At 35.4% G+C, this 15,418-nt stretch overlaps 2 protein-coding genes across 6 annotated transcripts in view; both read right to left on the bottom strand.

The window, feature by feature from the left end:
- The window catches only part of Bmcp (uncoupling protein Bmcp mitochondrial), a 165,925-nt gene extending 163,659 nt beyond the window's left edge, over positions 1-2,266 (bottom strand). Inside the window, exon 1 of one of the 2 annotated variants that reach the window (XM_081769229.1) lies at positions 2,117-2,266. The gene's annotated coding sequence lies outside the window, so the exon portion shown is untranslated. Of the gene's footprint in view, positions 1-2,045 lie in introns of both variants that reach the window. The other variant, XM_081769228.1, reaches the window with a different exon arrangement.
- A 10,933-nt stretch (positions 2,267-13,199) lies between these two features.
- Positions 13,200-15,418, bottom strand: part of Stam (signal transducing adaptor molecule) — a 141,591-nt gene continuing 139,372 nt past the window's right edge. For 3 of the 4 annotated variants that reach the window (XM_081769224.1, XM_081769225.1, XM_081769226.1), the window contains exon 11: positions 13,200-14,267. In XM_081769224.1, the coding sequence (XP_081625350.1) occupies positions 14,138-14,267 (130 nt within the window). In that variant the 3' untranslated portion in view covers positions 13,200-14,137. The remainder of the gene's footprint in view (positions 14,268-15,418) is intronic. The other variant, XR_014132744.1, reaches the window with a different exon arrangement.

Here is a 15,418-nt window from a genome sequence, read left to right as displayed (position 1 = left end):
TATAGAAAATTGTGTTGTTGTCGAGGTGGGTAGGGGGTTAGAGAGATGAGGGTCAGTGGTATAGGTGACCCGGAAAATCCAAAAAAGTGTATTATTTTCTTCTAGTCTTCTAATAATAGTTTTTCGGCTCTTTTGGATCGTCTATATCACTGAACCCGGGCATTTGTGCCGTATCGCCGGACCTCTTTGAAAAGTGAAAAAAAAGCACCAAAGTGTATTGCATTCGGTCATATTTTGTTGGATTACATTAAGTTACGCTAGATTACGTCACATTTGGCGTGCAGTATTACTTTAATACGGATCCATAGTATAAGTATTAGTAGTAGTAGTAGAAGCAGGAGTAAGAGTAAAGTCTTTCCAGCCTTAGAACAAAGTAGGCGTAAACAAAGCGAAATGAATTACTCCCCGGCTCACACGTGCTTCGGCAGCGACAGACGTGAACAGCAAGATCGTCTGCTAGCTAACTGTCGTCGCATAATTTCCAGACTATAAGGCTACAGTTTGTTGCTAAATAATTAACGGACTGACACTGACTACTCTATGTTGGAAATATAGATTTTCTTAAATCCTTATATAAACGAGATTGTCTCTATTCCTGTTGTCCTCTTTTGTGTTTTATAACACGAGACGGAAATGGATTATTGTCACACATTGTCGCCATGAAAGTCTGCATTCTACAATAATTTTCAATGAGTGGGGAAGGCGCGTGAACGCATACGCATGCGCAGTAAATACTATATGTCCAAATACGGATGAGGTTGAAATAAAGCTACATCTGTTGTTAAATATTATATATATTGCGTTTACTATCATAAAATGCAGGATAAATACAGATATCTTTATTTGAAATTATTATTTTAGTAGGGATTATATTGCGGTAGGATACTAGTGCACTGAGACCAGCAACCAATCACTGGTCATCGACAAACTGGTAGTCAGGTTGGTTTGTTTACATCTACTTTTTTCTAAGGCTGAAAAGAGAATAGTAATAGTAGTTGTAGGAACGGGTTAGAAGCCCGGCAGGAGTTGGTTGGGTTCTGTTCTCGACATGAAATGGGCAAATTAAAGACTTACCAATTTTTCTCTGTATATTTTACAATTTCTGGATTCGTATAGTCCATCCCCCTCCACATACAGTGCTGCTAACAACATCAAAAACAATCAACAAATACAACCACTTTCTTAACTTTTACTATTCCCCTTACCTCCCTTGTACTCATTCTTTCACATGAAATTCTCCAATTGACCAGGTAAATTTCCTAAAATTGGTCCGGCGATACGGCACTTAACCCCTGACCCGCATCCAGGGAAGGAGGACCAGCATTCTAGAACCTGGCCCAGTGAGGACGTATGGCATAAAGAGTACAGTGCATAAAACACGAATCAACGTCTACTAGGTGGTCACTAAAAAGCACGAATGCGACCTAACCGAGTCAGGGCAGGAGCGCAGCAGGGGGCGAGCGGTCAAGCGTCCATAGGAAGCAGGTGCGTCAGCGACGGAGGATATATGCATAGGCGAGGATGTGGTAGTGGAAAAGCACACTTTCAAAATCACTCAAAATTAATTTCAATATGACCTAACGACACTAATTATTTATATTCGCACTCTCACTCCTTCACACACAAAAAAAAAAATTAAAAACATCGTATTTTACCTATCAATTTTCTATTTGGTAGAACCGTTGACTCAAGTAAGCCAGACATCTTAACGCCTTAGACTGCTAGGAGTGCCAGATCGTCCAAGTACTTGTAGTGCTCATAAATCGTACCTTTTGCAATTAACAGAGGGAACAACACTACCTACTTTACCTAAGTCTACGAGCTAAATCGTTCCACACTTTCATGAAATGATTCTACCGGTTCTCGCTCCCGTAGGGATCCCCCTTGTACCAAGTTTACAATTAACACTAACCGGTTCATAAATAATTTCGAATGTTTAGTATATAATTGTCTTGTTGCGTAATTGAATGAAACAAAAAGTCATATTACATAAAAACACACTATTGACATCTATATTATCACAAAAATGTTCACGTACAACTTACCCACTCCTCACAAAATATATTTAAAATTTTGCACCACTGCCGCTGCAGAAATCATTTAATAGTGTACTTACTTGCGTCTATGACAGTGTTGCCAACAGAAGCCTTCAGAAAGTAGCTAAAACGAAGCTAAGAATGTAGCTAAAAGCTAAATATGACTAATCTTTCCGAAACTGCAGCTAACGAAATTATCAATAAAGTAAACAAAACATTTCAGAGCTTTACTGTACTACAGTAAAATATACTGTAATATTCTTCCTGAAATTCTAAAATAAAACACTTCCACCTTTCACATTTAAAGTATTAATAGTACATTTTGTTTCTTATTGCCTAGGTAATAATATCGCTTCAATTTTTCCTTCGTGTCCAATTTATGTTATGCTGACTAACTTGATCTGGTTGGCCCAACCACATCGCAGAAGTACAAAAAAATTTATGTCAAGATTTAGGCCTAGTGCTTATTAGTGCTCAAGACCGCAGAATTAGTGCTCAACTTGTTTTCGAGATATATTGATTACTAAGATGGTTGGTCCAACTTTACGTTTTCTAAAAGTTGTTTCAAAATTCAAATTTAACGGTATAGGTGATTAGTGCTTAATTAGTGCTCAATAAATAAGGGCATACGGGGCATACGTATGTTTGGGGTAAATGTAAAGTTGGTCCAATCACTTCCAAAGAAATCAAAAATGTTCATGTCATGAATTAGTGCTTAATTAGTTCTTTCAATCCCACATAGATCCAGAATTAGTGCTCAATTTATTCTCCAGATATATTGATTACTAAGATGGTCGGGCCAATTTCACGCTTTCTAAAAGTTGTTTCAAAATCCAAATTAAACGGTAGGCCTATAGGTAATTTGTGCTTAATTAGTGCTCTTCATCCCACATCGTCCCAGAATTAGTGCTCAATAAATAAGGACATCAGTAGTGGCTCGTAGTCTGTACAAGCACCGGTTGCAATGTTGCAATATCAAAGGTATGTAGGTACGCGCAAGTGTCCCCCCCCCCCAGCATTCTTGAGTCTTATCCAAAAAATATTCAGGAAATATGAAGAGGAAAGTCTTTCAAGCTCTATTTGTATGTTATTGATTAAATTATTTCTCTAATATTCATTTAATATATAAGCTATTTCCTTTTTTCAAACAACCACTATCAATGTACGTTTATATACTATTTATATACAAAACCTCTACACTCATGTTATTGAACACGAGATAAATCGAATATATAGTATGTGCTGTAAGCCATGAATGATGGCGTTAATCCGAAAAGAAGAAAAAAAGCAAGAAAATTGCATGCACGCAGTTAAACAAAATTATTTAATTATATAAACTATGCATTATTTTAGAATGGAAGGTCTTTCTCCCATCTTTTGGGCTTCAAATTTTTCTATGACTTTATTGAAATCTGAAATGCTGCTCGCCAAGTTTCTGTGAATAGAAAGCATCGCTACCGCAAATATTTTCCGCTTTATTTTCTTTAGGTCCAGAAACACCTCTCTCCTCCGACAATATGCATTTTGTTAGCATTTCTTTGTATAAATATACGGTACAAAAAGTCCATTTTCAGAAACCACGTATTTTCTCTGTAAAGAAGCATGAAATCTAAGATGTTTTCCTTCGAAAATGAAAAAAAAAAAATAAATAAATAAAGTAGTTTAACATTCCAGCAAATTAGGCTAAAGAAGACAGATGAGTATTGGAAGTGAATGATTTGATGTTAATTTATGCTCTTCACCGGAAATCGAACACAGAATCATGTGCACGAAAGACACAGAGCTAGGATTTAGACCAGTAGTAAGACATTTTCTTCTTCGAGACTCGATCGATCCCCCCAGAATAGGATTTTTTTTTTAAATAAATCTTATCCCAAAAATTTTCACCTTTGTATTATAAATGTTAAATAAAATCTATTGACTTCGAACGACCGCCCCCCAAACTTTCAGCCTGGATACCACCAGACTTATATTTGTTTTTTGCGAGTTTATGTTTTGTGAATAACTTCTTTCTTCCAAGCGTCTGTATCTCGCTCACCCTGCTAGCGCTGCTAAGCGGAGGAATTCGTAACTATTACAGAAGCTGACCAGTTGCGGAAGAAAGGTAACCGCATGAGTCCAATACGGGAAGATAGGAGCGATGCAAGAATAAATCCACTTCCCCATGTTAAGAGATAGGAGCTCGATGCCATATGCTCAATGTTACTGCTTCCAGTGGCAACGTTCGCTGCCACTGGAAATGTAAATCTCTTTCTTTCTTTCCGTTTTTTTGATTGACTTTTTTCAGAAATGCATCAATACTGTTTTGAACTCAAGAGCAGAGGTTTATTTTTTACTGATACACTGCTTTAATACTTAAAAATAATTTTAGTATTAAAAAAATATCCAGTTGCACAACCATGCAACATATAGTACCAGCCGCCACTGAAGGACATACGGGGTATGTGTATGTTTGGGGTAAATGTAAAGTTGGCCCAATCACTTCCAAAGAAATCAAAAATTTTCATGTCATGAATTAGTTCTTTCAATCCCACATAGATCCAGAATTAGTGCTCAATTTATTCTCCAAATATATTGATTACTAAGATGGTCGGGCCAACTTCACGCTTTCTGAAAGATGTTTCAAAATTCAAATTAAACGGTATAGATAATTTGTGCTTAATTAATGCTCTTCATCCCACATCGTTCCAGAATTAGTGCTCAATAAATAAGGACATACGGGGTATGTGTATGTTTGGGGTAAATATGACGCTGGCCTTACAACTTCGAAAGAATAAAAATTTTCACGTCACGAATTAGTGCTTAATTAGTTCTCTTCATCCCACATGGTCCCAGAATTAGTGCTCAATTAATTCTCAAGATATATTGATTATTAAGATGGTTGGGCCAACTTCACGCTTTCTAAAAGTTGTTTCAAAATTCAAATTAAACTATATAGGTAATTAGTGCTCGTCATCCCACATGATCCCAGAATTAGTGCTCAATAAATAAGGGCATACGTATGTTTGGGGTAAATGTGAAGTTGGCCCAAAGGCTTTGAAAAAATCAAAAATTTTCACTTCACGAATTAGTGCTTAATTAGTGCTCTTCATCCCACATGGTCCTAGAATTAGTGCTCTTCATCCCACATGGTCCTAGAATTAGTGCTCAGTTTATTCTCTAGATATATTGATTATTAAGATGGTAGGGAAAACTTTCTAAAAGTTTACGCTTTACGCTTTCTACAACTCATTATCTTCTTCACCTTCAACATTTTCATTTAATCTACGCTTTGCTTCCTTAACATTATTTGACGCCCAAACTTCCCCTGCATGACACTGAATTACTGACTACTCTCTTTCATGAACTTTATCGGGATTGCATTCAATTTCACATTCTTGACCATTCGTAACACCGATATCTTCTAATGAAGTCTTTCCTTCTGCAATTTTGTTTCTTAAGAAATTCCTGTGAGTTTCACCAAATGTCACGGCTTCTGTTTGACTACAACCTCTCGTCTGACTCAGAGCCACAATGCAGGTAGACAGTAAAATAGCTCTTAACTGTTCCACATTTGTGCAAAAAATTATGAGTCCAATACAGTGCATATAAAACTTACGAGCTCGCTTTCTGTCTTTTCCTTGCAAGCATTTCCACTTTGACACCATGTTCATGAAGTGGTAAGTATCTGTCCGAGTGAAACTGCTTGTTTTTTCTATGTCTGCTCTGTTTTCCAAAATTATCTGTCCACACACATTAAGGTATCGTTCTAAACTTGAGGAACGTGCGAAAACTCGTGCACATGCCCCTAGTAGTGCTAATGAAAAGTCACAGTTTCTTTAGGCACCGAAGCACCAAAATGGATTCAATCACCAGGATATTGTGCACCTTTATTGTTTGCGACATCTTGGTAAAGAAAAATGTTCCTGGATTTCTTTCCATTAGAATACATTATTTTTTTGACAAGGGAGTCAGTAGCATCAAGATGTAAAACACTAACATTGGATTTTGCATATTCGTTCCGAACAAGAATTTGCTCATCACTCCAATATTGCACAAAGAAAGGATCAGCGCCTATTTGGTGTATGCAAGAGTATAAATCTGAACTATGTTTTGCCATTATTATAGCCCAGTGGCGTAGGGAAGGGGGGGCCCGGAGGGGCCGGGCCCCCCCCAAAGAGGTCCGACAATATACTTTGGTACTTTGATGTTCGTAATTTTTTATATATTTTTATGTTTATATATTTTTTTGTTTGTAATTTTTCTATATGTACCTATAACAGCACTTGGGCCCCCCCCAAACACACATCCTGGCTACGCTACTGTTATAGCCTGTAAAGCATCATTGTGTAATCTGGATTTTACTCTTTGTTCCGATTTTGTTCTGCACAACTGCTGTAAAGTGTACAACTGAGCAGGTTCCTTAAGCCTGTCTCAGACGGGACTGAAGTAAGGCTGCGATTCACGATCTAAAACTCACGACCTTACTTAACGATCGTGTGCGAAGTAACTTGCCCTTAGTTCATGTTGACATTTTCTGCTGTCTTTATTTGGATCCTGACTTGGAAGAAATAGAAGCAGTTTCTATTTTCTTCTGGACTTCCGTACAACTACCAATCAGAAAAGAGTAAAGCCTGACGACATTCAACTTTATTTCTTGCTGTAATTTCAAAATAATGCTGCCTGGACAAATGAAAAATATGATTTTTTGCATAACGTGAAGCACCATTTATATTATTAAAAAAAAAAAAAAAAAAAAAACCTGCAAGAATAAAGACCTTAGAGAAAGTATGTAGTGAAGTAGTGTCCGTCCGAACACTACAGATGTGAACAAATGTAATTACATCTTTTAAAAGAATAAAAATAGGTGATTTAAGTATATTGTGCAATTTGTATATCAAAAAATGTAATATGTTTTTTTTTTTAAAAAAAGTGTGCAGGTTTACTTTGGGCGCACCACTCAAAATAATTGTTAAAAATTATAATTCCTTCACTAATTTCCTTATTGTTTTCTATATGATTTGTGCTGGGCGACATAAAAATATCCACATTGAATAGTTAAAATTCAAGGGGATATCATAAGTAATTGTTGCAAATAATAATTCTTTTACTATTTGCGTTTAAATACAGCGTCCGGATGCATGCATAAAAACTACAGCCCCAAAAAACAAAACAACCTGCGCTAGGTCACCACTAAAAAATAAGAATGCTATCTAACCGAAGCTGGAGGGCCCGAGTGTTATGGAAGGGGTGCGTCAGCGAAAGTGGGTATCCGCATAAACGAGGGTAGTGAAAACGAATGGGTTTTGGCAATGACACGAGTTTCAATAGCATTTGTCATGGTTTCATACTAGTAGCGTTTTACTAGTAAACATAAAATAAAACTTGTGCAGAAATTCACCGCCGGTGGAAAATAGTTTTTATACAGGCATCTTTCATATGAACACTTATTTTATTCGTCGTAAAGCACTTCTAATAATTTTACACTAGTAATCCTACACTTATAAACATAAAATTCAGATGTGCTGCGACAAAAGTAAACCAGCACCAGAAACAGAAATAATGAGAGTTAATTGTCATCAGTTGTGTGGCCTTCGTGCAATTTTAGGGAACAGTTCTACAATGCTGACACTATACAAAAAGTCCGGGTGTACTGCATGAGGGGAGCTCCCGGCCCAGTATAAGTTTACTTTATGGGCTATGTTGGAATTTTTTTTAGTAGTGAGCTGAGCGGATACGCTCAGTACCTATACTGGAAAATTGCTCTTTCTTCTTTACTTTAGCTTTCCGCGCCTGATAACTGCCCACATTTACATATTTGGGCAAGTCATTCGATTTTCAGTTCTACAATCTGGTGGATACAAGAATCTACAGACTTTTTTCAGTTGTTACTGACTCCCTCATGTTCGTATCTCGCTGCCGAATTTTCGGAGTTACTAATTTGAATAGCGTATGGAATTCAGAATAGTCCAATATATATATATATATATATATATATATATATATATATATATATATATATATTGTAGGAACGGAATCATCCGTAACTAGTTCTGTATTCACCACTGAAAATACGGTGCTTTCCTGTGCACTATTGCGACAAAGAATTCACTCCCTGGTCCAGCATATCCTCTTTACGCCTTTTTTTCTCTCTCTCGTTTTTTTTTTTTTTTTTTTTTTTTTTTGAGGGATGGAGGAAAGGGTGGATTTTGTGTCAATAGCAGACACAAAACATTTTTCAAGTGTTTTTCGTCTGTTTAATACAGCGACCACGAGAGGCTCTGGTGATAAAACCTACCTAGCTTTAAGGATCGTCTGAGACCCCTACATCACCTCAGGATAAAAGAAATTCCATGGAAGTACACTGTCAAGTTGTAACCTGAGTTGAGGCATTAGTTCAGATCCGTGTAAGACGGGCTTTATCTTCGAATTCCATTAAATTGTTAGCAGCCATGCATCGCCATTTACCAACAGGTGTATTTTTGTTGCTTAATTCTGAAGCTAATAATCTCCTCTCCTCACCTCTCAAGTGTCGTTTTTGGCTCTGACTATGTTTCTTTTCGTGAAAATTGTAAATTTCTCCAAGAAATTGTACTGTCCAGTGAGAGGGATTATTTCCAATTTAAGATGTAGCTTGGCTTGACACTGTTTGCAATTTGCATATATGGTTACATTGTTACTTCCACTTTCGGTAACTGTTGCCCGTTTAAATACCCACAAACAAGGACACTTTGTTGATTCCCATACCTTCTGATTAATTGTGTGTGTCCATGCGTTTGGTGGTTTGGTGCATCAAAAGCAAAACCAGCTTCTGATGCATAGTAGAGTAGAGGCACTTTGGCTGAAATTTGATCCCTCCCCGTGGGAAAATTTTGGTCCTGGGAACCCGTTGTTGCTATGCTCATACTATTGGACGCCTACCAGATGTAGAATCAAGATGAAACATGCTTTTTCGCCTTCTTCTTCGTGTATTGGGTACCCCGTGGGAAAATTTTGGTCCTGGGAACGCGTTGCTGCTATGCTCATACTCTTGGACGGCTATCGGATCTTCATCACAGTCCTTTCAGTTATCACGATAGAAGCTTCCCTATTGATTGGTCTTCGTCTTTTCGTCTTGTATTGTATAGCTATTTTGAACCCCTTAGCCCTCTGGCAAAGAGTATACTTATATATATTGATTGGTGTTAGGCCCCCTGTAGTATAGCATATGATTGGGTAGCTATTTTAGACCCCCATCCTTAATCCTTTGATATTCAGTGATCGAAGCTTCCCAATTGATTGGTCTTCGTCTTTTCGTCTTGTATTGAATAGCTATTTTGGACCCCTTAGCCCTCTGGCAAAGAGTATACTTATATATATTGATTGGTGTTAGGCCCCTTGTAGTATAGCATATGATATATATAGTTTGAAGCTCTTCATTTCGAAGCACTATAATGCTTTCAAGTGTTCAATGCTCTCTCTTTCTTTCATCGAGAATCGAACCCGGACCAAAGTGGTATTAAACGTAAATAACAAACATAAAAATAAATTTAAAAATGCAGCATCAATTATTATTATTATTATTATTTTGGGTGAATAGCTTCGTTAACTTACGATATAAAGATTCTGTTTTGGTTGGGGAGCTGGGATCGAATTTTGTACTTCACGATTTAGAGTTGAATTAATCCTTACATGGAAAAAAAATAATTTTACGTATATAGCACTTCGCATGGATTTTCGTTTCACGACAGAAAGGATCTAGTTAACTTAATGTCTTAAAATATTCAATGCTTTCTCATCGAGAATCGAACCCGGATCCTAAATATGCTTTAATTTTGAAAGTTCTCTCACCGGAATCGAACGCAAGACCAGTACTTCACGATTTAGAGTTGGATTAATGCTTGCATGAAAGAAAGAAAAAAAAAGAATTTCACGTATATAGCACTTCGCATTGATTTTCGTTTCAGGACAGAAAGGTACGAATTAACTTAATGTATTCAATGCTTTCTCACCGAAAATCAAACCCGAACCCCAAGGGTCGTGGTTCTTCGTAAGTGTATGGGACAAAACATTTTCGACTGACTTGCACATCAGCGGAACCGATCTCCCCATGTCTCTAGTGTTTCATTGAAGCTATTTGCTTTATCTAAATTTGGTCTTGGGATTCTTACGAATGCACTTGTAAGTGTTCATGGGAATAGGATTTGTTTGCAGACTGTCCTTTGAACGAATAGACCTTAGTTGCTAAGGTGAATATCGCATTGCATGATTTTTTTTTTCAAACGTATACAGCATTTGAGATTACATGTATGTTTGTTGTCTTCAAATACGAACATACTCACATGCGACTGAAGATAGTATAATCTGAACGCGAAAACGCTGAGTTATGTGTAATGTAAAATAAGTTTGTTGATAGATAAGATTTACTGAAGATGCTATTTTGATACACCTACCGAATAATGTGTGTGAATAAGGAAATGAAACTGTTTCAGATGTGGAACTGAATAAGGATATGAAATGTCGTAGGGGTGAGGTGGGGGATTGTACTCACTTGGAAAAGCTCATATGTTTCTTGAGAATCTTCATCATAATAAGCTCTCTTTATCTATGGCTTCAGATATGCTGTACTTATTATATATATAAGTGATCGTATTGCTTTGCGATTACCTTGAATGTATATATGAAATTTATGAATTTTTTGTTCGTGTGTTTGTGAGGTATCGTATTTTCGCTGAGCACCTTTTTGTATACTCCAGTCGATATCCTTATGTGGTTCATAAAGAATACTAACTAATAATGATCATCTAGTTCAGCTTGGTGTGCATTTCTCGTGCAATTGAACCGAACATGGCTTATTAATAACGACATTACAACGCTATTTAAGATGAAATCTTTTAGTTTACCGCCCCAGAAAAATGTCCTTTTTCACTAAGAGGTCACATGATTTAAACTTCAATGCTCTCCCTCCGGAAATCGAACTCAGGACCACGTTCACCACATGTCCGTGTTAGCTATTAGACCAGCTGAGGATGCTAAAAGAACTTAGTAACAGAAAGGGGGCCAGATAGTGCAGCGGCAGAGCGCTTACATTTGGTGTATGAGGTCCCTAGTTCAGCCCCCGAATATATTAGCTCATGGTGCCCGTAGCATAATGGGCATAATCGTAGGACATTAAACAAGTTTGTGGTGGACATCCTGGCCGTTGATTCTCATGGGGTACTTCCGCTTCATCTCATTATATCATTTTATTTACCTTAATCATCCTATCATCTTAGCCTAAAAGAGATATTCGTGGGCCGTTAAACTGAAAGATTTTATCTTTATCGTTGCACACAATTGTTTTCCCGTTCGCCGTTAGTAACATTCTACAATTTAGTCGCGTTTCTGTTCTTATGGCTAGCTTTAGAAATTTACATTTTAATCAAAATAAAAGAAACGAAAAATCGTCTTAGACGTTCCTTTAGTAGAATTACTTCGAACAGGAAATCATAATTCTGTTGCGAGGGCACGTCCCTCATGATATAGTTCATTCTCGAGACGAGATAGATTACTTCGAGAAGCAAGATCAGACGAGACCTTTACAAAAATTTATGCGGAGATCCAATGCCGGACAGAACACCTTATAAAAGTCATAGAAAAAAAAGGAATCATTCTGTTTGCACTGTTGTAAATTGAGACTTTAATGTTCATTAAAAATCGGAAGGTACCCGTTAAATCATGTAATATGGCAACCCGACTTGGAAGCACAAGACATCACACACAAATTTTGCCTTCTATTGTACATTTCTATAGTTTTCTCCGTATAGCTACATATACTTTCTAGATAATAAAACCTGAAGTTCGTAGCCTCGATGAATCGCTACTTCACTAACTACGATCTTATTACGAACCTTCATATAATTCTACATTTAATCTTGTTTTCCTTAATAATTACTTATCACTCCACCTCGGAAATCGATCCCAGGATCAAACTAGTTGTTATTTGGGATAGGAGGTCGATTTTCTATGAAAGTAGTTTAATTCAAAGTATTGATTTTTTGGGCATATTCATGGGACGTTAAACTGAAAGATTTCATTTCAATTTCTAATCAGATAAGCAACCATTGAGAATTATACTTTTATCTCATATCAAAGGTAGGAATGCTAACTATATTATTTTTATATATATATATATATATATATATATATATATATATATATATATATATATATATATAGTTAGGAACATCAACAGCCTTACTTCGAGTGGTATTAAATCACAAACATCACGTGTCACCAACACTTATGATTAGGATTAGGATTTAGATTTCTTGGATTTTCGAATCGTACATTAAGTTGTAGATCCATGTACTACTAGTCTAGATGCTCAGTATAATAATAAGGGTCTCAACGCAAATCTCTTTGTTTTAGGCCATTCTCATAGTTCGTGAAGAAAAATTTATTACTTTTAGATTCATTTAAACATATGTTAATTAGTTTAAATAACATTTCTCGGTATTTCAAATTTTGTAAAAATGTTTTAAATACACTGGCATTCTACGTAATGGTGGTGTTTTTCAAAGCAATTAAATTTTGTAAATCATGTCTCTAGTTCCTGTCCCATTCTCCTTATCTGGAACAAGGAAGTATTGCCACAAGAGTGGAAAGAATCAATCATTGTTCCAATTCACAAGAAAGGCGACAAAACTGACTAATAATTATCGAGGCATTTCTCTTCTGTCAATATCCTATAAAATCCTTTCAAACATTCTATTAGCCCGATTGACCCGATATGCAGATGAAACTATTGGAAATTATCGGTGTGGATTTAGACGAAATCGATCAACTATCGACCAAATATTTACCATTCGCCAAATACTCGAGAAAAAGTGGAAATACAATACCCCGGTACATCAACTATTTATTGATTTTAGAAAGGCATACGACTTGTTTAGGAGAGAAACATTATACAACGTTCTTACAGAACTTGGAATACCGAGAAAGCTAATTAGATTAATTAAGATATGTCTAAATGAATCTCAAAGTAAAGTCCGGGTAGGAAAATTTTTTAAACATGTAAAATAAAGTTTAAATAAAACTTTCGAATGAAATATACCGTGTTCTTATATAAGAAAATTCTATTATTTTCTAGATATTGGACATAGCCTTAATCCAAATATTTGTTAAGGGTGTTACTAGGAGTTCAACAAGCGGACAAAAGCAAGATAAAACAATTTTAGTTTATTGTAATATTTTTCATTTCAAAACAAATCCACAAAGATATTGCAAAACTGTTGGAATTATATTCTGTATACACGTTTGCAAATTTAGATACACGAAATACAAAAGAAAAAGTTAACTGCTTTTGAAATTTACATGGTATTTAATTTCATATCATACACCTTGTACAGAATGCATAACACTTGGATAGCGGATCACCCACACACGTTCTATAGAAATTAATCTGATTCATGCCACACATTGAGCAACATAACTTTCATTTATTAAATAACTTGTAAAACGTAGTGCAATGTTATAATAAGCATTGTTTTGTATCGTAATTTTGTTTACAAATTAATAATTTAAACAGAGCACCGACATATAAAATTTATTTACAAACATATTTTACACAGTGTAGCAGAAATCACATTACATGTACCAAAAAGTATACCTTAGGTATTATACTCTACAGAACGGCGTTCACTTTAAAAATATCATAAAATCGAACTACCTCAAATTAATCGGTAAACCATGTGGAATTAGCCATAGCTCGGCTAATGTTGTAATAAACATTTTTATACTCTCTCATATAGAATTTCAAATGAAATATATTATCTACAATGTATCTAACAAATTACTGATACAGACATACTGACGTAGTATTCTGTATCATTCAATAAAATATATAAAATTCAATTGCCAAGGGCAACTTTTACATTAACTATATTACAGATGTAGATACACAGTTTTTATTTTTTCCTTTAATAAGTAAATGTTAAAAGAAGTTTGACATTTTACACTTGCATCCATGTAAAACTGCACTTCACCTCCACAATAAAACTTCTCCAGAGATAACAAACTATCACCTCTCTTGTTGTGAGAACTAATTTTCATTATGTGGCCACCTCTTTTTCCTATAGAAAATACGAAAAATTTCTCCTGCTTCACAATAAAGGCTGATGCTGTGGTGGATAGTTCATAACACCTGCATTCATTTGTGAAGTTAAATGAGTATAAGAACCTGGTGGAATTACTTCAGCTGTAGATGCTGCTTGGCCAAAACTTGTAACAATACTGCAACATAAAAATAACATTTTAAAAAGAAATAAACATAATAATATAAAACATATCTTCACTCTGTCAAATAAGAAAGGTAACTACTTCAATTACCTTCTAAAACAAGAAACTTCCAGATTTCATATATACAGGATCGAGCAATTATCTTAATATGCTCTTGTAACTTTTAAACCGGTAATAGTCAAGAAACGGTGAAATTTTATACCAAGCAAATATCTGCAGGGGGACATCGTTTGGCATCTGTGTGACACCACAATGTTAATTGTTATCAACCCAATAAATTTCTATTTTTTTAAATGGCACTATGTAAGATTATCACACATTTCAAATCTACATGTTCAATGAAAACTTACCATGTTACATTTATTATTCAGTGTTGCAAACTAAGGACGCTACATCATTTAACGCAAATGAAACAGACGGGCAATGCGGATTAAAAGTCCTTTAGAGTCTAATACTAAGATCGTAATATGCCAGATTTCTCCTGAAGACTTACAAAGTTACAAGAGATTAAAAATTTGACTTTTTTTTCAAAAGTTTTTATTTCGAAAAACTGTTTAGATAAGTACTCTATTCAATTTCATAATGTTTTTTAATAGATGTGTAGATCAATATGTCGTTACTGCAATTAGATACTTCAAACCGTTCTGAATATATGATAAAAACTGTTAAAGTTTGCAACACTGCTTGAAATAATGTTCATCCCGAAAAAAATGTTGCAATTACATCTATCAGAAAGTATTGCTGTAATGTTATTGAACTGAAGTAAATCAAATATGCTTTAAAACGTTCCCACAAGTATGCCATTTTAAGCACTATATCAAATGTTACCACTTTTTAATCTCCCAATAGTTTGAGATATCAAATTGCTGTAAACGACACTAAAATCTTTATGTCCGTTGAAAACCACGTATGTATTGGATGTGATATTTATCTGAACACTTTTTCAAAATAAATTCCTTTGAAAAAAGTAAAACTAAACTTGTAGCTTTGTTTCTATTTGTTCGAAACACGTCATGTAATGATACTAGTATTCAACATTAGGGTCCTTTGGATATGCGTACTGAATAACAAATGAAGTATTGAAAGTTTTCATTTTATATATAGAGAGATTTGAAGTACGTAATAACGTGACGTAGAGACTATTG

Source organism: Thermobia domestica, chromosome 8 (genome assembly GCF_964235325.1).
Source record: "Thermobia domestica chromosome 8, izTheDome1.hap1.1, whole genome shotgun sequence".
Lineage (NCBI taxonomy): Eukaryota > Metazoa > Arthropoda > Insecta > Zygentoma > Lepismatidae > Thermobia > Thermobia domestica.
The sequence above is the reverse complement of the archived record's forward strand: the minus strand, read 5'-3'. Positions and strand labels throughout refer to the sequence as shown.